Raw genomic sequence first — 25,018 nt, 5'->3', positions numbered from 1 at the left:
CCGCGACTCGGGCCACTGTGGTCCTTTGAAGAAGGGACGGGAGCCAGCTCCTGAGCATGGCAGCTTCCCTCGCCAGCCCCTCACCGCAGGGCCACTGGTACCAGCACCAGTACCAGCCCCTCTGCCCAACCAGGGCTGTTTGCAAAAACCAAACAAAAGGAAACCAAAAGCCACCTGGGTTCAGCCCAGAACATGTCTTGAGGGCCAGCTGGCGGTCCCTGCGACCCCGGGGGGTGTGGAGTCCTGTGAGACAGAAAGGGGGCCGCATGCGCCAGGGACCCGCCTGGGGCGGCGTGGGGGCCGAGCCAGAGCCCATCTCCCTCAGAGCCGCCTGGGCTGCCCCCCGCCGCGTCTGCGGCCTGGACCTGCGCCCAAGTCAGAGTTTCAGAGGTTTCGGGGCTGTGAGCTCCGCAGAACCACCAGGTCATTTCCAAACATATGAGGTCATTTCCAAACACCTTGCTAAGAAGACGCATTGAGAAATGGGGGTCTCGTGAGTGTATTCGGTGGGGGAGGCGGGGGAGGGTGGGAACTTAGGGCCCAAATGAGGGAGGGCACGGCGTTTCGAGGGGGACAGAAGTGAAAATCAGGGCGCACAAACCAACTGCACTGCCTCCAAGTTTGCCGGGACCCTGGGGACGGTCTCCTCGTCCAGCCCTTCTTGCCCTTCCCTTCTCTTCTTCGCCTCCTTCTGTGGCTGTCGCTGTCCCTGCCTCCACCTCCCGTTCCTCCTCTCACTCTCCCCCTCCCGCCCCACCTCCTGCTCCTGCTCCCAAACCAGAACTGAGATCAACACCGTTAGAACCGAATCTAACTCCACGAGGAGCAAGCCAGGGAACCCAGCCATCACATCATTCCAATGGGTAACGGGCTCCTGCAACCAATAGAGAACTTTTAAAGTATATTTTTATTGATTTCAGAGAAAAGGGAGAGGGAGAGAGAAAAACATCAATGATGAGAGAGAGTCATTGATCAGCTGCCTCCTGCACTCCCCCCACTGGGGATCCAGCCCGAAACCCAGGCCTGTGTCCTGACCGGGAATCCAACCGTGACCTCCTGGTTCATAGGTCGATGCTCAATCACTGAGCCACGCTGGCCGAGCTATATTTTTTATTGTTGATGCTATTACAGATATCTCCATTCCCCTTCTCCATTTACCACCCCCCCCAGGCCCCACCTAAGGCAAAACTTTTTAAATTAAACCAACTCATCATTGTGCAAAGAACATTTTTCCTCACAGAAGCCAAGCTTACCGTTAGAGTAGAACAAATATAAAGAATCCATGGCGATTATGATAGAAAGGTCTAAATTCAGAGTGCAAAGGGATGAAACATGGTTGCATTCAAGATACCATAATTAGAAGACATAATTTTATTATGGTGTCTTGGGGCTAATGACTTTAGGTCACAATCACCATACTTTTCTCTTAATGTAACAGAAATAACCTGAAACGTCTACATTTGCTTAATTGGTGGGGGATTTGGCCATCCGGGCTAATTAGCATGAGTCCATAATGTCAGTGTTTAAATTAGGCCACAACTAAGACCAAAGTATGAATTTTAATAGGACATGTAATGACCTCATTACTGACATTATACTTGAGAGATGAGTGAGATTAAAGTCCTGGGAAAGACAAGGAAGGGACAAGCAAAGAAAGGCAAGGAGGTTATAAGTGAAAAGATTAATACTAAATACATTAACTGGCATTACTTCCTGAAAATGTGAAAAATTGGATTTTAATGGGTTTTCACTAATAAAGCATAAAGTTGAATGATGTTAGAAATTCTGGACATTTTAATGTGCTTATCTTCCATTTGGTGGCTTTTAATCGTTTCAAAACCCTTTCACATGTGAGTTAAGTGGTTCTTATAATAAGTAATTGTGGGTCAATGGGACTTAAGTCAATAGAAGACGGACGTTAATGTGTTAGAAATCAAGCCCGAGGCCACCAGATTTCTGGACTGAAAATGTGGTTCCGGTTGCCCTGACCGGATAAAAGAACAGAAAAAACCCACAGCACATACATGGGGGAGGAGGGAATGGTGATGTTCCCTATTTTAAAACCTGAATCTTTCAAATCTAGGTTCCATTAATAGTTTGAAAAGATAATCTTGCCGAAACCGGTTTGGCTCAGTGGATAGAGCGTCGGCCTGCGGACTGAAAGGTCCCAGGTTCGATTTCGGTCAAGGGCATGTACCTTGGTTGCGGGCACATCCCCAGTGGGGAGTGTGCAGGAGGCAGCTGATCGATGATTCTCTCTCATCGATGTTTCTAACTCTCTATCTCTCTCCTTTCCTCTCTGTAAAAACTCAATAAAATATATTTAAAAAAAAAAGAAAAGATAATCTTACTGAATTAGATACAGTGCCTAAATCTCAACAGAGCTGGAAAGAAGTTAGACATTTTCTTTCTTTTGTTGTTAATCCTCACCCAAGGATATTTTCCCATTGATTTTTAGGGAGAGTGGAAGAGAGAGGGAAAGACAGCGAGAAACACCGATGTGAGAGAAACACATCCATTGGTTGCCTCCTGCATGAGCTCTGACCAGGCCCCGGGCTGGGGAGAAGCCTGCAACCGAGGTACCTGCCCTTGACTGGATTCAAACCCAGGACCCTTTGGTCCGCAGGCTGATGCTCTATCCACTGAGCCAAACCGGCCAGGGCCATTTTCTAACCTTTGGAATGGGACCACTCACATACTCTGGATGAAGGGACCTGCCTCTCATTACTATATTCTTGCAAGGCAAGGAGCTCTGCTCACTTCAGCCCACTGCTTCAGCACCAGTGAGCATATATGCATGGCTATCTTTAAAAAAGGAATAAAGTGAGTAAAAGCTCCTCTCTGACCAACAGCTATAGCTGAAGACTATTATTAACTAGTGAACTTTTTTTAAACAACCATATAACTTATACAGATAATATTAACATTACTACAAAATTAAAATAACCCTTGGTTATTCTGTTAGAATTCTTTGGTCCTAGTGCTCTCAGGTTCTAAGGGAAACGAACGTGAATGCCTTTAAGCCAGTGGTTCTCAACCTTCTGGCCCTTTAATATCATTCCTCATGTGGTGACCCCCCAACCACAAAATTATTTTCCTTGCTACTTCATAACTGTGATGTTGCTACTGTTATGACTCATAATGTAAATATCTGATATGCAAGATGGCCTTAGGCGACCCCTGTGAAAAAGTCATTTGACCCCCAAAGGGGTCGCGACCCACAGGTTGCGAACCGCTGCTAAGCAAACACACACACAAACAATAAAGCATTATCAGCAACAACAAAACAAAGAAGATGTGCCCGGCCAGCGGCCGGCGTGGCTCAGGGGTTGAGTGTCCACCTATGAACCAGGAGGTCACGGTTGGATTCCCGGTCGGGGCACATGCCCAGGTTGCGGGCTCCATCCCCAGGAGGGGCGTGCAGGAGGCGGCCGTCAGTGATTCTCTCTCATCACTGATGTTTCTCTCTCTCTCCCGCTCCCTTCCTCCCTGAAATCAATAAAAACATATCTAAAAAAACCACAAGAACAAAGCAGCAATGTGCTCTGGGTTCTGGGGTCTCTGCGCAGACAGGAGCACGGTCCTGGCCAGGAGAGCTGTGAGCAGCCCGGCAGGCAGCCCCGCACCCTGCTCCGTCCTCTTCCGCTTCATGCTTCTCTCCTGCTCGCAGGCTCCTCTGCGCAGCCCTGACCTGCATGGGTGATCACGCCTTCCTCTGGCTCTTGAGTTCATGGCAAGTCCAGCCACAAGCAGGGACACATCGTCTCTGTTCCAAATGCAAAATCCTGGGAGAACCTGAGCCGGCACCTTGCGTCAGGGGCCTGTGCTCCGCCCAGTCTGAGCGGTCACTAGGCTCCCAGCCTTCTCACTAGAGAAGGCAGTTCCCAAAGGAGGGGGGGGGTCTGTTACTGCTGGAGAGAGTAACCTTCTGAGTCATTTATAACAAATGCATTGCATCTTGTTTGGGGAACAGAGGGGTGCAAGCTGTAGAAAATGTTAACTTGTATCAGCACAGGGTAACGCATCGCTCACTGATTAAGCAGATATTGCTCAGCACCACTCAGTCAGCGAATATTGACCCCCGGTTGTGTGCCAACAGGCCCTACTGTCATTGCTGTGAAAATAGCAAAGAACAGCACACAAAACCTCTCCCCACGAAGCTTGTATTTTACTTAAGTTAAAGCAGACCTACCTTCGGCAAGGCAAGGTTTACCATTTGTAACTAAATTTATTCAGCCGTTTCCCCCAGAATAGATCGGTTGAGGTATAGCTTTAGAAATAAAATAAAAATTCTAAATCAGGGGTTCCTAGGCTATCAGAGTCCACCGGCCAGGTAAAAACGTTAGGGAAAATAAACAACTGGGGAAGACTCGTAGCTTTTTCGTTTGCCAAATAACGGTGTGAAAACAAACTAACACGCTCTCACTTCACAGAAGGGAGGAGGTTTCAGTGTCTCAACATGGAAAGAGAAAGACAATCGCAGAAGAAAGGACTATTTTCCCCAAGTGAGGACATCTGGCTGCCCCCCGCGGACAGGCTGTCCTCACGCTGCTCACCTGGCAGCTCCCTGGGGGAGGTTCCCGCGGTCAGAGACCTGCGTCTGGTAACCACCGCTGCACAGCAGCCACCACTGATCGCTGAGCCAAACAAACAGAACTGACTGGCCGATTTTGTCTGAATTTATGGGCCAATTATTCCACGTAAAGTTGCAATTTGGTGAGAAAAAAAACTAATCAGAATTGGAAAGATGACTTTAAAAAAAATACGTATGTTTTTACTGTTGGTTTTGGGGGTTTTTTGGAGAAAGGGAGAGGGATAGAGAGGTAGAAGCATTGATAGGGGAGAAACATCATCGATCTTGCTCACCCCCTACTGGGGTTCGAGCCCACCACCCTGGCATGTGACCTGACTGGGAATGGAACCAGTGACCTCCTGGTTCAAGGCTCGATGCTCAACCGTTGAGCCACACGCCAGGCAAGATGACTTAAAGAAGAATTGAACTAATTTATGATTCAAACACAATGGTGGATGTAATCATTCTATGTAAGCAATCTTTGTCTTCCCAGAATCCTAAAAACACTCCCATATTGATGAGATGGTGATGACATACTATATTCAATAAACCAATCAGTCGGTTTAACACAAAGCACAGAAGAGTCTCATAAAATAATTAGTGTCTGATAATATACTGCTGACAGGCGATTAGAGCAGCTATTCGGCTTCAGGGACTTAATTTCCACAAGGTCTCTAACCGCCAGAAGGACCTGTGACTTGCTTGGGCAGCAAGATAACTTTTCAGTGTTTAACTTTGCCCTTTAATTATGGACTGTGTAGACTGTCAAAGGTATAAACACATTGGTTGTCTTTTATATCTTGGCTCACTTTAAAATGCAAGTGCTCTCCCTCTATCCATATTAAATCAACATTTTCACAGTGGGAGATCTTTTTTGGAGTTTTAGGCCAAGACATTAACATAGTCTGCTCTGGGCTCCATTATCTTTGTTACCTTTACCGGAATCACGTTACTGCTAATCTGTTTCTTGGCTCAGGTGTCTGGAGGCTGACCAGGCACAATTTGAATCATCCGTGATGGGAACCGGAGTTCAATTTCACCAACGAAACACTCTTGGAATCAGAACTTCAATCAATGCTGAGCAGCCAGAACATAAGAACTTAGAGTCGTTTGAATAGAATGGAAGCCATTCCCTGTTAACTGGAAGGAAACGTTACAGAGGATGCTCTTAGCCTAGGTCCGTGGTCGGCAAACTGCGTCTCCCGAGCCACATGCGGCTCTTTGGCCCCTTGAGTGTGGCTCTTCCTCAGCCTTAGGAGCACCCTAATTAAGTGAATAACAATGTACCTACCTATATAGTTTCAGTTTAAAAAATTTGGCTCTCCAAAGAAATTTCAATGGTTGTCCTGTTGATATCTGGCTCTGTTGACCAATGAGTTTGTCCACCCCTGGCCTCGGTCATCTTACCGGTTCTCCCAAAGTGAGTCCAGGAGGGCAGGTCTCAAACCCATCAAAGAGAACAGAGAGGCAGGTGTGTGACGGAAGTTCTTCGTGGCCTTGGGCTCACCCGCTTCAACTTGGAACTGAAATCTGAAGTGTTGCCGGGATGGTGTAGGCAAACCGGCACTCAGAGTTGATGGGAGCAGGACACACGGGCCCAGCCTCTGCCAACAGCAGCTGAGAATCGGTGAGCTGACAAACGCACACACCGGGACCCCGCGATTCCAACTCCAGTTCACCCTGCAGGTGTGACCTTTTTTTTTTTTTTTTGAAGCTTTTGTTGCAACATTATACCAAGACCGGAAATAACCCCGTCAATTGCCGTGGGGTGGGTTACACACATTTATGTACACAGTGGGTCGCTATGCAGCTGGTAGAAGAGTCCCTTTTTGCCCTCGCCGGGTTGTTCGGTGGCTAGAACACAGGCCGGGGACTGAAGGGTTGGGGGTTCGACTCCTGACAAGGGCAAGCATGTGCCCGGTTGCAGGGTTGCAGGCTCCATGCCGGACCGATGTGGGGAGCGGGGCGCAAGCGCGGAGGCAGCCAATGGGTGTGTCTTCACCTGGATGTCTCCGTCTCCCCCTCCCTCCCACTCTCTAAAAATCCACGGGAACCGATATCCTCGGGTGAGGGTAACCACGAGAGAGACGTGTTCATGGACAGACCGGAACCAATGTCCTCGCTGTGTTTCGTTAAAGAGAAAAGTCCCAGTTCATGCTACAGGGTGTCCGAGAGGCGCCTCGCGACAATACTCGCTGCGATGCGCACTGAGTGTCCCGGAGGGAACCCTACCATCGCACGGAGCGGCGGCTGGGTGCGCGCCCGGTCCCCGTCGGGTGTGACGCCTGGACAGACCCTCACGCGGACGCGCACCGGGACGGAAAAGGCCCCGGTGGGCGACCCGGCCGCAAAGCCGCGAGGCCAGCTCAGGGTCCGGTCCCTGCGCCGGCCTCGCCGCTTCGGGCCGTCGCCTCGGTGACGCAGTCCGAACGGTGTGCCCACCATCGCCACCCGAGGGGGTTTTCCGGCCGCGCGTTCCGCAGCGGGCGAGCCTGGCACGCTGCCGAGCACCGACACGCGGTGCTGTAGCCGCAATGGCGAGAAGGGGCTGATATCAGGCCGGGTGTCAGCCTTCACAGATGAAACCACGGCGCTCAGCGCTGATGACCATTCCACACCCACTCAGAGGCCCGAGACCCACCGTGGACCCCGCGTCCCCCGCCCCCCGCGCCCGCCCCTCCTCCGGCTCCGCCCAGCCTCCGCCCTCTCCTCCGGGTGCCGCGCGCTCTGCGGGAGGTCTTCTCGCGGGACTGCCCCGCGAGAGCCCGGAAGAGGCACTGCGGCCCCTTCGCCGGAGGCCGCTCTCTCCTCCGCTCTCTATGATCTCTTTGTGACCCGTCGCATTGCACCCGAGTCCCAGAGTTCCGTGCCCCCCATAGTCCTCCCAGCCGACAGGGGGCAGTGCAGGAGGCTGAGGTTCTCGCGAGAGGCGCGGAGTTCTCTCCGAGTGTCGGGAGCGCGAGCGCATGCGCCGTGGGGGGTGCGCGGCCGGCGAGGGCGGACGAGACCGCGCTGGGAGCGCGCGTGCGCGTCGCGAGCTCGGCGCTGCCGGGGCCGCCGTGCGGGAGCGGGTGCGAGGGCGCCGTGCGGGCCGCGGGGATGTTCCGAAAGGCCCGGCGAGTGAACGTGCGCAAGCGGAACGACTCGGAGGAGGAGGAGCGAGAGCGCGATGAGGAGCAGGAGCCGCCGCCGTTGCTGCCGCCGCCGGGCACTGGCGAAGAGCCGGGCGACAGGGCCCCCGGTGGGGAGGTGCCGCTGGGCCCGGGGCCGCCGCCGCCGACCGCGCTGACCCCGAGCCACGGAGCCGAGGCCGGGGGTTGCTTCCCGGGCGGCGCCGACCCTGGCAACGGGCTGAAGCCGCGCAAGAGGCCGCGCGAGAACAAAGAGGTGCCGCGGGCCAGCCTGCTGAGCTTCCAGGACGAGGAGGAAGGTAACCGCCGCGCGTCGGCCGGGACCCCGCATCCCCGGTGCCCGCCCCGCGACAGAGCCCCTTCCCGCCCGACCCGGGCACATCTTCCCCGCCCGCGGCCTCCTGCTCCGGCCGGGACGCGCTCCCGCGCCGCCACCCCCTCTCCCAACAGCGCCTCCCCCGAGCCGTCCGCCCGGGCGCTTCTCCGGGGCGCTGAGACCGGCCCCCCTGAACGCCCCGGTGGGAGCCCAAGGCCCTGCCCCGCCTCTGCCCCGGCCGTGTGCTTCGGGGATGGCGGCGGTCGGGAGCCCCGCGGGTCACCCGCGCCCCTGGGTGCTCCGTCTGCCCGCTCATCCTCGACCCGGGGGCCGGGTTTGTAAAACCAGCCGCGATCCTGGGTCTGGGAACCGAAGCCCCGCGTTGCAGCTCCGGCTCGGAGCGGCCCTGGGCCGGTGCCTGGCATCGCCCAGCCTCAGTTTCCCCTGGAAGTCGAGGGCGCCGACCTTTGGACAACGGAGAGAGACGGGGTCATGGTAACGGGGCCGCGTCTCCCGCCCCCGGGAGGGGCCCGGCTGCAGGGCGCTTAGCGTTCTGATGGCGCTGAACCTTCAGGGTTTGGGGTGTTTGTGGGACCCCGCGAGTCCGTGGTGTGGAAGGAGGGACCGAGGCTTTGGGGGAATCTGGTTTGCATCGGGGGGTGAGGCGGGCGGCTTCCCTTCGGCCTTTCTGTTCTTGTTCATTCTGTGCGAGAGGAGGACAGCGATCGCTGTTTCCGTTTTGAAGACGTGAGGGCCGTTTGGGAGGCTTGTGGTTGGCTTGAAACTCTTCAAATGGCAGAGGAGGGAGACATCCCCAGAACTTATTTTTGAAAAGCGTGTTGTCAGCCTCGTCCTGAAATAACAGTGTGTCAGCCGGGGGTGGGTTTGGCTCCCAGGCCTGCCGGCTCTGAGCGGCACCCTTGGTCTCGGATATTTTGTTTCAGCACCGAGGCCTTTACCCATTCAGGGCTCGCCCAGGGATTTCCCTCCCGGAGCAGGTGATGAGGAAGGTGATAGGACATCGGAAAGTGCAGTTGACATGTTTTTTTTTGTCTTTTAAACAGGCTCGGGTGCACATTACTCCAGATTCGTTTACGAAGCTGACTTGGGGTGTCAGGGTGTATCTTTGATAGAATTTGAAGAGCACATAAGATCATGTAAAAGTTAGAAGGGGAGCGTGTGTCTAAAAATGGTTGTTACAGATGTTGTTTAATTTCTTTTTTAAGAAAATGAAGAAGTTTTCAAAGTGAAGAAATCAAGTTACAGCAAAAAGATTGTAAAATTACTTAAGAAAGAATATAAAGAAGATCTTGAAAAATCGAAGGTTAAGACAGAACTCAACTCGTCAGCCGACAGTAAGTACCAGACTAACCGGCACCTTTGGGAACTCACGCCGGCAGCCTTCCCGTGGGACGGGGTGGGTTTGCTGCGTGTCTCTGTCTCTGTCCCGGGTCTAAACGGCGGCGGCGATACAGTTCTCTTACGATGACACAGTTGCAACGGAAAAGCGTTTTTTAAAAAGACAGAGTCACGCCCCCGGAATGTTCCCACTGCACTGGCTGCCTCCTGCCCTCTCCCTGCCGGTGCTCAGCCTGCGTGGGGCAGAGAGCTGCGTCGCTGTCCGGGCCCTGAGCCGGCTCGGCTCTCCTCTCCTCTGAGGGAGGCTGTGCAGGCTCCTGTGTGTGTGTGTGCCTGTAGACAGGCTTTCTGCGCTCGTGGTGCCTGTGCCAGGTCTGATTCTGAGAAGGCGTAGGAGGGCCCTGCGTCTGGTGCCGACTCCCACTCCCCAGCCTACACTGGGCAGACATGGCTCATGTTCCGTCATGCTGTGCTGTGGTCTGACTTAGCTCATGTAAATGCCCTTCATTTTAAGGAATTAGACAGAATTACTATTTCCCAGTTTCTCAGCTACAGGCTTCATGTGAAACAGTATACATCACTGTATCTCGAATTTGCAGTCAATTTTGGAGACGTCACTTAAATGTATAATTGGACCCACTGTTGACGAAATGCCCAGTGAATTGTTTGAGGGTAACTACACTTGTAAGAGGCGGGAGAAGGAATGCATCATAGGTGAAGTAGGTTTGCAGCTGGGACTTAGACAACTTAAATTTCAACATGGAAGAGGGAAGGTATGGCTGTTAGCTAAGACAAAGGTGACTCAGGCTGTTCTGGAAAAGAGCAGCAGCCCGGCCAGAGCAGGCGCTTGCCGAGGAAGTCGGGGTTTGGGTGAGAGGGACGTTGTTGACAGATTATGAAGGATGTTTTGTGTCTGGAGCGGGGGGGGGGGGGGGGGGGGGGGGTGGCTAGAGTTGCTGTGTTCACTGGCTTGCCAGGGTGCTGACATGATAAATGCCTTTGAAACCTTAACCTGGTATTCGCATGCAGCGTGGATTGGCACCAGGAGAGGTTGGAGGCCTGAAGCACTTTAAACGCAAGGGTCAGCTTTGGTCCATTACTGGTGGGTCAGGAATCTCAGTTGAGCAAGACGGGGGCTTTTGCTGTCTCGCTGGGAAATTGTGGATGAGTTTAAAATGTTAGCTGTGGGTGGAAGAGAAGAAATGGAAAGAAAGCATTATTTGAGAAACATTCCAAGGGAAAAATTGGCAGGTTTGATGTACGCTTTAGCCATTGGATTGAAAAATAGCCATGCCCAGCTGGTGTGGCTCAGTGGTAGAGCGCTGACCCATGCACCAAGAGGCCACCGGTTAGATTCTTGGTCAGGGCACATGCCTGGGTTGCAGGCTGATCCCTGGTGGGGGACATTCAGGAGGCAGCCAATCGATTGACATTTCTTATCTTTCTCCTTCTCCCCTCCTCTCTCTCTAAAATCAATAAAAACGTGTTTTAAAAAAATAGGGAAGCCCTGGCTGATATGGCTCAATTGCTTGGAGCATTATCCCATACCCCGAAAGGTGCTGGGTTCGATTCCTGGTCAAGTTGTGGGTGATCCTCATTTGGGGAACATGCGGGAGGCAACCAAACTCTCTCTCTCTCTCTCTCTCTCTCTCCCCCCCCCCCTCCCTCCCTCCCTCCCCCCTTCCTCTCTAAAAATTAATAAATTCTTTTAAAAAACTGGTTCAATCTGAGCTCCATGCCAGGTGACTGAGAATAATTATGTATCACATACAGAAATGGGGGTGGCAGGTGGGAGGAGGAGTATTTTTAGGGGAACCAATTATCTTGGAGTCGAGAAGACTGCTTCGTTTTTTCCAGCAACTGTGTATGATGAAATGATACAAGAAAGGTCAGAAGAGAGACCGAGAAAGGACCATGTCCTGTTGGGTTTCACAATCTCAGTAGGTACGAGGTTTATGAAGCCGCCATCTGTGGCATCTTCTGTCTCCACTTCCACGAACTCCCACCAGATGACTCGGTCCGTGTCCTCCCCGCGGTGGAGTCTGGGTCACATATTGTCGTCGTCCCCTGAAGGATGGCGCCGCCGCGGGGCTGTCATTCACCTGCTCACAGCCCTCCCGCCCGCCCTCCCCAGACAGGCCGAGCTGTGACCTTCAGCACAAGCGCAGCACCGACTCGAACCCTCGTGTTGTGGTTCCTGAAATGATCAGTTCACCTTTAAACTGAACTGGAGTGGAGTAGCCGGGGAACGGGTGGAGATGGAGGTTTAGGTTTGGTGTTTGTTGAGATGATGAAACCGCAAGGAAATGGGATTGGTGTGGGCCCAGCATGAAGTAAACATTCCTGAGGACCGGAGACCTCTACCTGTGAAAAGTGTACACACAGAGGAGGACTCAGAGGAGATACAGGAACCAGAAAGGCCGAAGGAGAAGACGGACGTTTCCAGATGGGGATGGTCAGTTGTATGAAATAGTGCCCGGGAAGCAAGGGCCGTCTTTTCTGGAGGAGACTGGCCCACCAGCCACGCTCTGCCCGTTGGAGGGAGGGCGTTCTGCCCGTGGCTCGGGGACACTGGAGAGAGTCGCTGTGGCTGCAGCCATTTGTGTGCGGGTGGACGGGTAGGAAGGGGGGAGCACAAAGGCCATTGCCGGGTTGGGGCGCAGGTGGGTGAAGACGCGGAGGACAGGCAGCAGGTCCCCGCTGCTTCCTCGGGGAGTTTGGCAGAGAGAGTAGCGGGCAGAAGCCAGAGGGGCCACTGGACCAAAGCGTGTGTCTGCCTGGAGACGGAGAGAGGGAGCCGAGCCGGCCCTCGGTGGGAGCGTGCGGCGGGGCGTTTCCGGGAGCAGTGCAGGCGGTGGCACGGAGGCACGGAGCCTAGAGAAAGGGCGCCAGCACCTCTGGGAAGACGTCTGGAAGCAGAGCCTCTGACCCTGACAGCAGTGCAGCTGTCGCTGGGTGGAGACTCGTCCTTGCTCCATCACAAGCAAACACCTGAGACCTGACAGAACCTGGGACCTTACAGCCTGCCGCAGCCGTGACCACGGCGTGTCTGCTCCGCTGACCCCCCGCAGTTCTGTTTCGTCTGTGAAAAGCCATTGATTTCATGTTGGCTGAGAGCTGAAGGAAATGGGTATTTTTTACTACATCTAACCATGTACCTCTGATAGAGGGAACCTTAAAATCTCAGCCTCAGAATGCACTTGAGAAGGAAGTCCATGGCCAAGGAGCTCGGATGGTAACGGGAAAATTAAAGCGCCTAAGAGAGTGATGGAGCTCTTCTCGGTGAAGTTCGGGGGCTGTGGGGGTGGGGAGTTACCCTGGGACTCTTGTCTCGGGGGGAGAATATGGTTTGAGGAGAGGAGAGGAGGGGAAACAACAGAGGGTATCTCATATTTGGAAAAGCTTTGATTTTACTCTTCCCTTACAGTCATTGTGCCTGTTGTGTGCATTCCCGGGTTCAAGTGCTTCAGGGTAGAAAACTTTGATTTTTTTTTATTTTTGCTTGGGACGGAGGAGGTAATAGGACTACTTAGTTATAAGTAAACACTTGGTGTAAAGTAAACAACTATAGGCTCTCAAAACCCAGTGGCAGGAGAGCAGTCTCGAAACGGCCTTGGGAATGAGCTGAGAACTAGAACTGGACAAGGAGTCTCCACTCTCCCAGGCAGCATCAGCCACTCTGCAGCTCCCTTCCTGGTACACGTGTCGGTCTTTGTGCCACCTGGTCTCTGGCTTGTCTCTGTCCCAGTTCTAGGTTCCCAGAAAGAGAATCAGGTTGTCTCTACTTCGGTCACAAACTCGGTCTCAAATATTTAGATGTGGCTCTGAGGTCGGGGTTCCACCGTGTAAATGTGACTTGGGGCCCGCCTTTCAGATGATGGGTGGCAGTGGTTATGAACTAAGAAGGTATCCCCAGACCATTCATCCCAGAGAGATCTGGCCCATAAACTTTGTTCTTGATAAAAGCTGCCTGGAGTGAGCTTCACGTTGAATGAAATGCTGACATAGAAAATGGAATGATGTGTCCAGGGGGTACAAACAGGGACCTCTCGGAGTTTAGAGGGAGTCACGTGACTTTGATCGCATTGACTAGAGATGGACTGAGCGGGCCTCAGATGCAGCTGTGTCCCCTGTATTGTTTTCACCTTCCAGGTGTGTCCTGTGATTGTTCATTGTCATATATCAGGGGTTTGAGGTTTTTATAAACAATTAAAATAGTCCAAGTTTTAATGAATTGAGCCCATAATCAAATAAAAAGTCCCTCCGTAATTTATGGATTTTTGTTTTTAAATCATTTTCCTTTTTTCCGAACTGTAGATGAGCCGCCTTTGGACAGAACAGGACATGTTCAGGCCCCCGGCCAAGAAGACGGCGCTGCTGTGGGCGGGCACGGGGAAGAGGAGATGGACGTGGAGAGCGGGAAGGAAGAAGAGCCGCCCAAGGCTGGCGGCGGAGCCTTTGCGAGCGCTCTGTCGTCCCTGAACGTTCTCCGTCCAGGTGTGTGCGCGCCCGCCCCAAGAGTGGGCCCCGTGAGGCCCTTGGGGCGGAGGGGGAGCGGGTGGTGTTTTCTATGGTGCCCGGTGTGGAGCCGGGTTCCTTCTGCAAGTCTGAGGAAGCGGGAGAACTAGAAACCGCCGGGGTCCTTGTCAGACCGGCAGTGGGGTTTCGGGACAAGGGATAAATGGTACCGAAGTCTTCGTTGTGTTTCAGATGAAGGTGTCGGCTCCTCTAGAACTGCTGCTACAGCAAAACTAGCAGCTCTTACTTCTCTGTCCACGCTCTTCCATTTTGTACGTTTCTATAGGAAATAGTTAGCAGATCTCTCGTTTAATCAGCTTTTGAGTAATTACGTGCTTAGTAGCTGAATTTAAGTTACAAAAAGGTACTTGACTCATTAACATTTATAAAATTTAGAACACTTACTCTGGGCTAGTAAAGCTGTAAAACATTAGGTATAGAGATCTAGTAGCATTCTAATTGGTACAGTCCTTAAGCTATTGGCAATGATTTTAAATGTCCTTAAGTGACCCTGCAATTCCATATCCAGAACTTTATCCCAAGGAAGTAATGTCTCATGCAGTACTGCAGTGAGTAATATTTGGAAACAATATGTAGCCAGAGAGGAATAGCTTAGTAATGAAGGTACATTTACCTGAAGGGATATTACATAGCTATTAAAATAACAATCTGACAGGTAGCAAGGCAATTGTTACTGTAGGCAAAAAGGTCAGTTAATTTAACTGCGTAGTAGATTACGCTTTATCTGTTAAGTTGCTGATATATATATAGCCTAAGTGACTGTTTACGACCAGTTGAGCAAATGACTGGTTGCTATGATGCACACTGACCACCAGGGGGCAGACGCTCAATGCAGGAGCTGCCCCCTGGTGGTCAGTGCACTCCCACAGCCAACCTCCCAGGGTCCCACACCCTGATCAGCCCTGATTGGCCCTGATCGGCAGCCAGGCTGAGGGACTCCACTTATGCAGGAATTTGTGCACTGGGCCTCTAGTTAATTATATTTATGCAGAATAACAACATGGAGGAAAGCTTGTGGGGTTTTTTTGTTTGTTTGTTTTAAATATATTTTATTGATTTTTCACAGAAAGGAAGGGAGAGGGATAGAGAGTTAGAAACATCGATGAGAGAGAAACATCAATCAGCTGCCTCCTGCACACCCCCTACTGGAGATGTGCCCACAGCCAAGGTACATGCCCTTGAGACCCTTCAGTCTGCAGGCTGACGCTGTATCCACTAAGCCAAACGGGATAGGGCGAAAGCTTGTGTTTTTGCATGAAGAAAAACTAGGTATAGGATTATATAGTCAACTATAGGCCCGGTACATGGATTTATGCACGTTGAAAGGAAATTAGAAGGTGGCCGGGACTGGGTGAGATGGGCTGGACACACCCTGGAGCCAACCTCCCTCAGTCCCTCCCTGGCCGGCCGCACTCGGGGCGGCGCCAGGGCTCGAAGGATGTCTGCGGAGTGAGTGGGGTCCTTCCGGCAGGTGGGGTTCCTCGGCCTGGCCTGCAGGGGATCAGGCAGAAACCAGCAGTCCGACATCCCCTGACGGGTCCCAGAGAACGAGCGAGCACTCTGCAAAGTTGCTGCTGAGTGGCAACTCCTGTGTTGAGTGTTGCGCCCAGGTGGTCAGTGCACGTCATATCTACCAGCCTGTCAGCCGGTCGCTTAGCCTTTTATATGTATAGATATGCTTACAGGTAAACTGAAAATTATTTGCAAGAGAAATATACTGTGAATGAAAGAGTGTTTTTTTGGGTCATAAAGTTTGGGCACCTTTTAAATTTTTATGTTCTAGTTTATTAATATGATTTTTATTACCTTTGTTTTACTGAAAGATAAAAAATAGTTAAAGCTGCTTTTGGTGAACCCCCCACTGCCCCACGCACACATCTTCCCATATGGCCATTATGTTCTCATTTTCATTTCCTTAGTGACTGAGTTTCCATTTAAACTAAATTAGACGGAAGTCGGTGGGCTGCAGGCACCGTTTGGGAAGGGGTGCAGCAGCCGGCATTAGGACATCGCCACTGTGACCAGGCTGTCGGTCAGGTGACTCACTCTGCATATTCTCAGGAAAATAGAAACCTCATGCCCGACACGGTTCTGGTCCTCCCGTCCGTCTGCAGGGGAAATCCCAGACGCGGCCTTCATACACGCTGCGCGGAAGAAGCGGCAGATGGCCCGGGAGCTGGGGGACTTCACGCCGCACGACAGCGAGCCCGGGAAAGGCCGCCTCGTTCGGGAAGATGAGAATGACGCCAGTGACGATGAAGACGATGACGAGAAGCGCCGGATAGTGTTTTCTGTGAAAGAGAAGTCGCAGAGACAGAAGATTGCCGAGGAAATAGGTAATTTGATTTGATTCAGGACAGTAAAGCTCATTGCCATTAATGTGGTTTGATAGTGAAAATAAAGCAGAGCCCACATTATTTAACTTTGTTTAGTGTGAGAGGACTTTCCTTGCTGAGGTTTTTTGGAAACTCTGGCGTGATGCCTGAGCGAGCACCTCCTGTGTGGCCAGGAGAGCACTGAACCCGTCACACGTATCAGCCGTGCCCGGGGCGCAGCATTCTTCGGCGGCGTTAGGGCTTCTTCCCAGCTTAGTCGCTGCCAAGCTCACAGGTTAGGAAACCCACCAGGGTTTTAACCGCTGCCTGAATGCTGCTTTCTGCTGCCGGGGGCGCTGTGTGTAAGGCAAGCGCAGTGCCAGAGGGGGCAGTGGGGATCATAATAGACGTTTTAGTAAGGTGGAGCCAGCACCAGCAGTTTTGCTTAATTTTTGTGAAATGTCGGTAGCATCTCTCCTCCCTACTCTGCCATGACGGGCTTCTCTCTGCTTCCACGGCAGGCATTGAGGGGAGCGATGACGACGCGTTAGTCGCTGGGGAGCAGGACGAGGAGCTCAGCCGATGGGAGCAGGAGCAGATAAGAAAAGGAATTAACATCCCTCAGGTGAGAGAGAAAGAATTCAGCTTCAAGTGTTAAAAAGTAAATTTTAAAAAGTTAAAAAAAACCTTTTTTACCTATTTTGTTAAAGTAAAAGTTAAAACATATTGAATTTGAATCTTGGTCATTTTCAAGTCACATAATTAAGAAAATTACAACAAGGTATGTATCCAAGAAGCTTTTACAAGAAACTGGATTCTAGTTTGTTCTTTTAGTCAAATGACGGAGGAGTTTCTAGTTTCTCAAAGTGGCTCTTCAGCCAGCAGCGCCCGCTGTCGGGGGTTGTGGGAGATGCCTGGAGGAGACACTGGGGGGGGGGGGGGGCACATCCGCTCAGCCCGCCCGCAGGTGCCCCGAAGCGCACTGATGTCAGGACGGCTGTCCAGCAGCGCACTTCTCTCCTGTAGCGCTTGTTTTCTCTGACTTGAGGAATTACTTTCCGGAAGATGGGTTTCTCTTAGTGTAGATGACACACGCCTTCCTAAATAGTCACAACCTTTGTTTGACGCAAGTAAGTGCGGTGGGGAGGGTGCGTGAATGTGACCCTTCTGTTGCAGTGGGGAAGTCCTGGGCCAGGTGGGCCTCAGACGCTCGTCTCTGCTTGTCCGTTTATCCTGTGGCCACGCAAGGAATTTATCTTCTTCCGTCGATAGAATGGTGGCCTTGGCTTATTTCTAATGTCCCCTTCGACTCTTAGTTTCTGTGATTTGTTTTCCTGAGCATTCTCAGAAGTGAATCCAATAATCCCATAATTGGAACAGTCATCCCGCCCTCCTTTTATTTGATTTGAAGAGCTCTATTTATTTTAGTGACATGCTGTTTGGGAAGTGGGTATAATTTTTGCTATTAGGTGGTGGTGGTGTTTAACCCTAAAGGCGTGAAATTATTCTTTCCATCGCTTCAGACACTAGTTTTCACGTACATTCCATTTCTCTTCTAGGTCCAAGCCAGCCAGCCCGCGGAAGTGAATATGTACTACCCGAATACTTACCCGACAATGCCTTACGGCTCCTCCTACGGCATTCCTTACAGTTACACGGCCTATGGGTCTTCTGACGGCAAATCTCAAAAAACAGATAATTCAGCCCCTTTCAAAACTCCCAGTAATGAGATGACTCCCGTTACTATTGATTTGGTAAAGAAACAGCTTAAAGACAGGTAGGGCAGATCGGCTTCTTAAAGACCTGTCCTAGCTTTGTGTTCCTCAGCGTCGTGTAGTCTGGGTGGCAGGCGCTGCGTCGGGAGGAAGACGCCCGCCTGGCCAAAGCCACCGAAGGTGACGTCACTGTTCTGCTGCCTCCTTGGATGACTTCTTTGGGAGCCTCGAAACACGTTCAATGCCACTCTGTGATCTTGTGGAAGACACTTTGTGTTTGCGCCTCTTGGACTCTGAAAAAGTGTAGTCAAGAGGTGGGGGGAGAGCAGAACTGGAATTTTGGTTAGCCCGCCAAATCCTGTGAAGTCTGTAAACTGCTGCCTTTATTTTTTTTTGGTTTTTGTTTTTTCTTGAGAGGAAAGCGGTACAGATGAAAAGATGCTACTCCAAGTATTTTTTTGTAGAACTAGTAGTGGAACTAATGCATTATGATATTGTAAGCTTCCCGCCGGCAGAGATTTGGGGTGTAAGCGTGTTGTATGTGTGCTTTGTGTTCCCAAGGTTGGACTCCATGAAAGGCGTGCACAGAGCAAACCGCCAGCAGCACGAGAAGCACCTGCAAAGCCGCGTGGACGCCACCAGGGCCATTGAGAGACTCGAAGGGTCTTCTGGGGGGACTGGCGAGCGGTACAAGTTTTTGCAAGAAATGCGAGGGTATGTCCAAGACTTGCTTGAGTGTTTCAGTGAAAAGGTAAGAATGAAAAAATATTCATCTCTTTGAATAGGCAAAGTTAGGGAGGTGTAGGCGGCCTAGTGTCGATCATGTCTGTATTGCTCAGAAAGTATCGCTGAATTCAACTTCAGGCGTGATGAAAGTCATGCTCCGTTTTTTTCACTTTGTTAGTGGCTTTGTATCATGGGGCAAATATGCTGCCTTTGTTGAGAACAAAAAAAGATAACAGCACATTTGCATCAGCCACTGGCCAGGCTGCCTTAGTGTGATGTAGGTGATTGGCCTGCCCTGGGTTGTCATAATGGAAGGGGCTCATCGGACGGGATTTACTTTTTATGGGTCAGGTTTAAACTAACCTTTAAGCGGTACAAGCAGTTCCAAATATGCATAAAGTTGCAAAATGTTAGTACTTATTTTTCCCTAAAGTTGCTCACCTTTGCTGCTCATGGTTTTCATCCAAATCAGCCTATGCTTCATCCATTTCAGAAACCGCTCATGGCACAGTTTCCCTTAAGGTCTCATGTCTTCAGGTTCTTTTCTTTCAGTATGAAGTTCCATTTTTTAGTATGATTTATGTTTTTATACTTAGTTGTGTAGAAAAACCCCTTTTCTCAAATGGCTTCTTAACTGATTTTTCCTCTAAGATAAGAGCTATTGTTTGATGACTTGGTTTGCAGCTCTGTCTTTAAAACGAGCTGAGGGGGTGGTTTGAGCCTCCCGGGCGCCTCTGAGCTTTCAGTGGCGCAGGCAGAGGCCCTTTCCCTAGCTCCTGGCTGTGTGGCCTGTGTAGGCCAGCATTTGGTATGTGTGGATGAGTATTTTAGCCTGTTGTTGTCTCTCCTGACTGCATCAGTGCTAAAGCCAACACCGGCAGAAGGGCCCATCCAGGCTGCCTTCCTGGTGGGTCTCCGGCTCCAGCCAGGCCGTGGTCAGACCCGGCTGAGGCAGCATCACCGGGCCCCTAGGATTGATCCCGCTCTTGTCTTACCCCTGATTCCTGGAGAAGCTGCCACAGCTGGCTACGCTCCGTCCCTGTGGCAGATGGGAGGCTTCGGGTGCAGGGTGGGAAAGGGACACAGGGTTGCCTGTGTGCCGGGGTGGGTGTCAGTCAGAGCTGGTGGTGTCTTTCCTACCAGTAAAGCCCTTTGGCCCGGGGCGTGGGGGGCTGTCTCAGCCTGTGTGGCTGGAGAAGGGTCCTTCCTGAACCATGCCTGGGAGCGAGGTCGTCCCTGAGGAGCGGGGAGGACTTGGGGCTTTTTCTTTGGAACTTCGTGTGCCTTCTCTGTTGGTCACTGTGCCCAGAGCAGCCTGCTTCAGGCTGTGCGAGGGCTGAGTCACTGCGGACGGGTTAGAGCAGACCTCAGTCCGTGTATGTTGTACAGTGACTACGTGTTAATAGAAAGGTGCAGATGACTCCCCTTTAAAGATGAGTATTTCATTTCATTTTGACATTTTCATATACATTCAATTTTAAGAGATTCCTGCTGAGTGAATAATGTCATAAATTGTCATCTGGGAAATATTTAGGAACAATTGGATAGATCTGAGTATTGATTTTAGTAATACTATAACAATACTGTTTTGGAGTAAGACCATAAAAAGATAAATATTCCTTAGTTTTTTCTTTTGTTATAAAAGTTTAAGTGATTGTGATCTTAGGTTTTTTTTAAAATATATTTTACTGATTTTTTACAGAGAGGAAGGGAGAGGGATAGAGAGCCAGAAACATCGATGAGAGAGAAACATCGATCAGCTGCCTCCTACACGCCCCCTTACTGGGGATGTGCCCACAACCAAGGTACATGCGCTTGACCGGAATCGAACCTGGGACCTTTCAGTCCGCAGGCCGACGCTCTATCCACTGAGCCAAACCTGTTCTGGCTTAGATTTTTAATTATTTGCAGATCATTTTAACTTTTCATTGTTTTGTTTCTCTCTAGTCATCTTCCTTCTTTATGTTTTCACCTTGTATTTGGCCTTGAATAATAATAGTCAATAACAGTTTTGAGTTTGGAGAGGCTAAAGATTTGATCATGGTGCTTACTCTTGAGATCAGTCAGTATTGTTAAAAAACATGCGTGAGAGCTGAAGATGAGTTTTAGGGCTTTGATTCCCGGCAGAATTCTCTCTGGGCTTTGTGAGAGACATGCCCGTTGCCTGAGCAGGACGCCACAGCACCAGCATTCTCACTAGGTTGAAGAGTTAAATTCTGTCCCAGGCAGCGTCAGGTAGAGCAGCGTTCAGTGTCCAGACGGAAGGAGTGCCCTTGGGTGCATGGTGTGGCTGTCTGCAGTCCTGCGTGAGTGAGAGCAGCCAGGGGCGGGGGAGGGACGTCACAGTGCTACCACAGGGATTGCTTAGGAAATCAATGACGGTCCATTTTAAAGGTAGTCTCTGGGCTCAGCGATAATCAGTGCCGATTTGGGGCACCGTTGCCCATAGGGTGGCATGTCAGAAGGAATGACCTTCCCGCCGCCCTCAGCTCCGTCTGCGATGGAGCCGTGCAGTGTGGGCGTTGCTTCTGGGAGGCATCCTTGTGTCCCACCTGCCTTTTACTTTCCATCCGCAGTCTGTCCCGCTCAGGAAGCTGCTGTCACACTTGGTGCCGGTGTCCCAGGCTCACTAATGTGTCTATTTGCACTGACCATCGGGGAACTAGAGTTTCTGGTCTCCTCGGGTGTGTGCAGTGAGCGTCAGTGTTTTGTGGAAGTTTCGTAACATTTGGTTATAACATAAAGTTATGCAGAGACCTATTCTGTTTAAGATCTTTGGAATTGATTTTTAGAGAGAGAGCAGGAGGGAGAGAGAAACATCGATAGGCTGCCTCCTGCACGCCTCCCAACGAGGATGGAGCCAACCGCCGGGCATGTGCTCTGAGCGGGAATCGGACCGGCAGCCTTTCGTGCCCAGGAAACGCCCATCTAAGTGAGCACGCCGGCCAGCGCTGCTCTCTTCTCTTTAAGTTAGATCTTCATTCTGTCAGCGTTTGTGTTCTATATGAACCATGTGAGTGTGTAGCCATGGATAGTAACCTGGAAAAACGTAGTGACTTTGTAAAGTGACAATTCCCATGAAGACTTATTTATTATAAAGTATGGGAACACAAGGAGAGCTTTCTGACACGTTAGTGAGCCAGAGTGGTACTTGCCCTGTTCGTGTGAACGAATGCCATTTACGTTACGGATGTGGAGTAAAGCCGCAGTCAGGCCCCTCAGAGCGCGGAGCAGCTTCGTGCTCAGGGGGCGGTTAGACCCCCGTCCGCCCGCTCAGCCCACGCAGGCTGTGGTGTCGGGGATAACGGGCTGTTTTAAACGAGGAGACGGCAGGGCAGAGCGTGCTGCTGGGTGTGAAAAGACTGCCGAGGACTTCATTCTAAAGAAAGGCAATCAGACTTTCGCATTTCTTCACTAATATTGAAGTGTGTTAAGTTTCCTAACCTAACTTTTGCTCCAGTCACTAGGCTCCGGACATTCTAGCGCTATGTATGGATTAAAAGAAGCGATGTTTCCCAAACAGCCTAGAACTGACTGCATTGCTGTTCATGTCCCACGGGGAATTCATGATGATTCTGTCCATAGAGGGGACTTTTTCAGAAACCCGGAAGTAGTATGGAACCCTCGAGTACGTGAGCAGCTGAGGAGTTTGGTGTTACGGAGTGTGTTGTATTTTCACAGGTGCCACTGATTAATGAACTTGAATCAGCAATACATCAGCTGTACAAACAGCGAGCTTCCCGCCTTGTCCAAAGACGACAAGATGATATTAAAGATGAATCTTCGGAGTTTTCAAGCCATTCAAGTCAGTCCATCTTGAAGGTTTTTATTATTCATTAAACAACCTTGTTTACTGAGCACAGCCTAATTGAAAGTTAGACCTCAGAGCAGCTTTGTTTTCCTTTTTTTTTTTTTATAACTGAATTCCCTTGCTCTTGTGTTAGACAGATCTGAGAATTACAGCAGCATGTGCCTGGGTTGTGTTTTAAAATACTGCTTCACAAAGGAGCTCAAGAACTTGCTCTGTCTCCGCCATCTCACTCCTCCTCAGCATACTTTTATTCCCTAGAGTCGCAAAGCCATCCCAGGATTTTTCTTAAAGCCACTGTCTGTTCGGCTCTGGCTGATTTTTGCCCCGTTCTCATCCTGTCAGTGGCCCCAGTGCAACGCTGCTGCTGCTCACAGTGAGAGTCTGCATTAGGGACGGAATTGGGGGGCAGAAGGGTTCTATTACATAAATGAATTTTGAGCTTCACCCCTTGGATAAAGCAAATTTTTTTTATTTAAAAATCATTTGTATTTTGCAGTCTGTCTTACATGCTGCACTAGGATTTTTAGTAAGTCAGTACCTATATTTCTTGAAATATTAGTGTAAAAATTAGAAATTAAATTTCTCTCTTTCACTATGATGAGTGTTTTGGAAAACCAAAATTAATTGGAAGCCTCTTATTAACTAGTTTAGCTGAGAGTCTTTGACCAGATGTTTGAAACGTTTTGATCCCATTTTCCCACGGCCCTGCACCTGGTTGGGTGCTGGGCTGGGAGTTTTCCCAGCCTGGGCTGCCGGTGGCTTTTTGTCATCTCTGTCCCGATCAGCCGTTCTCAGGTCTGAATTGCCCGGGGCGGGGCGTTCATTTACGTGCAGGTTTCCCACCCTCCCGGAGACGCTTGCTAGGTCTTGGGTGGTGGCAAGTCAGCTGCACGTGAAACGCAACCAGCTCGTCCAGGCTCAGGGCCCGGGTGTCCTTTCTGAAAACCAGGCTTTGTCCTGAGGTCCCTGAGGAAGCCACGCCGCCTGTCCTGGTTGTTAGAGCATCATAAAGGGTGTCACCGTCCTCACAGAGTCAGGCTCGGGTGAAGCCCTGGGCATGGCCGGCACCTTTAGTTCCGCCACCTAAGTTTCAGTTGGAGAGTTTCTGAATCGGCCACCTAAGTGACCCCTGCATCCCTCCAAGGTCACTTTGGCCCAGACAGAACCAGAATTCTGGGGCAGATTCCAGGTAACCATCACACCTGCACAGGAAGTGACTCCCTCTAGGTGACATGGTTTGTGTGAGCTGGGCATTTCCTCCGATGCCTTTTCCTACCTAGAAGCTGTTCTTTATCATTTGGAGCTACTTACATACATGGATTAGAAGGAGGTTTGAATGATGATGTATGTTAATTAGATTGAGCGTTAGAAATTGAAAGGTAATGAGAGAGTGAAAAAAAATACTGCCCTGGAGGAAGTATTCCTTAATTGCCAAAGATTTGAGGGAAATTACAGGGGGCACTGAAGCAATGATTCCATTTATGATCTTGTTATAAACAAACAAGCCTGGAGTTCATCTCTTCCCATTTGCGAACACTGTCACGGTGACTGTATGTGGTTCTTACAGAAATGCCGGGCTGTCACGTGAGCCACCAACTCACATCCCCTCAACATAGGTATTTTATAAAACCCACAAATATGGCAACATTTAAAATACTTATTATGGGAATGAATATTCTTCAAAATACTCCATCAATGAAGGGTCCCTCTTAAAGAGGCAGGAATTGTTTTGTGGTTGGGCCTCCTTAGCTCACACTGCAGGGAAGGCTGGGCCTCTTGTGTCCAGGACTCACCTCTCTATCATCTATGAGAGCTGGAGTGTCCTTCTTGCTACCTGAGCTATTTTGAAATATTAATGAAAAACCCAGTAAGAAAGTCAGCTTTAAAAACATAATGGTCTAGAATAGTTAGATGGTGCCGTGTAGAAGACTAGTATTTGTTTTTATTTTTCCTGTTGCTGCTGTTGGTGACACATGTGGGGGGCAGGAGCTATGCTTGCTTTCATTTAGCATGTGATTCCCCCTCTAACCCTGGGGTTGTTTCCTTCCCGTTGCTATTACAGCAGGTCCTTGAATATTTCGTTATAACGGTGAGGAGATGCTGTGGGAACTTACCTCTGTTCACAGCAGTTAGCCTGTGGTAAACTGGACGGTGCTAGTGAGGACTGACTGTTGCAGAGCGCCTTCCTAGTGCGGAGCAGAAATGTAGATGAGGAGGCATTGCAGACAGCTGTTCAGAGATGCGAGACAGAATGGGTTTGGAGAGAAGACCCTGAGACAGTCTTGGGCCCCAAAAGAGTTGAGTTTCTCCCCAGCGATCTGACGGAGATGGTGTTAGCTTCCCCTGTCCACAGACCTCCCATCGTCTTTATGTGAGGCAGCTGATAGAGCCCCCAGGCAGGGGACCAGGGGGACGAGGAAACAGGCAGTGCAGGTGGCAGGTCACCTGAACTGATCTCGGGGACAGTGAAGGGTCTCCCGCACGGAAGCAGGCAGAGGATGCTGTAGGAAAGAGGGTTGTAAGGACAAGAACC

The 25,018-nt window shown here is 50.7% G+C and overlaps 1 protein-coding gene across 8 annotated transcripts in view; it reads left to right on the top strand.

Annotated features, from left to right (window-relative positions):
• Nucleotides 1-7,553: 7,553 nt before the first annotated feature.
• The window catches only part of PAXBP1 (PAX3 and PAX7 binding protein 1), a 32,999-nt gene continuing 15,534 nt past the window's right edge, over nucleotides 7,554-25,018 (top strand). For 7 of the 8 annotated variants that reach the window (XM_059686337.1, XM_059686334.1, XM_059686330.1 and 4 more), the window contains exons 1-8: nucleotides 7,554-8,003; nucleotides 9,247-9,375; nucleotides 13,697-13,876; nucleotides 16,033-16,254; nucleotides 16,755-16,858; nucleotides 17,793-18,010; nucleotides 18,510-18,699; nucleotides 22,356-22,479. In XM_059686337.1, coding sequence (XP_059542320.1) covers nucleotides 7,673-8,003; nucleotides 9,247-9,375; nucleotides 13,697-13,876; nucleotides 16,033-16,254; nucleotides 16,755-16,858; nucleotides 17,793-18,010; nucleotides 18,510-18,699; nucleotides 22,356-22,479 — 1,498 coding nt within the window. In that variant the 5' untranslated portion in view covers nucleotides 7,554-7,672. The remainder of the gene's footprint in view (nucleotides 8,004-9,246; nucleotides 9,376-13,696; nucleotides 13,877-16,032; nucleotides 16,255-16,754; nucleotides 16,859-17,792; nucleotides 18,011-18,509; nucleotides 18,700-22,355; nucleotides 22,480-25,018) is intronic. The other variant, XM_059686336.1, reaches the window with a different exon arrangement.

The sequence above is a fragment of the Myotis daubentonii genome, chromosome 3 (assembly GCF_963259705.1).
Source record: "Myotis daubentonii chromosome 3, mMyoDau2.1, whole genome shotgun sequence".
NCBI classification, from domain to species: domain Eukaryota; kingdom Metazoa; phylum Chordata; class Mammalia; order Chiroptera; family Vespertilionidae; genus Myotis; species Myotis daubentonii.
This window is presented reverse-complemented; position numbering and strand designations above follow the sequence as displayed.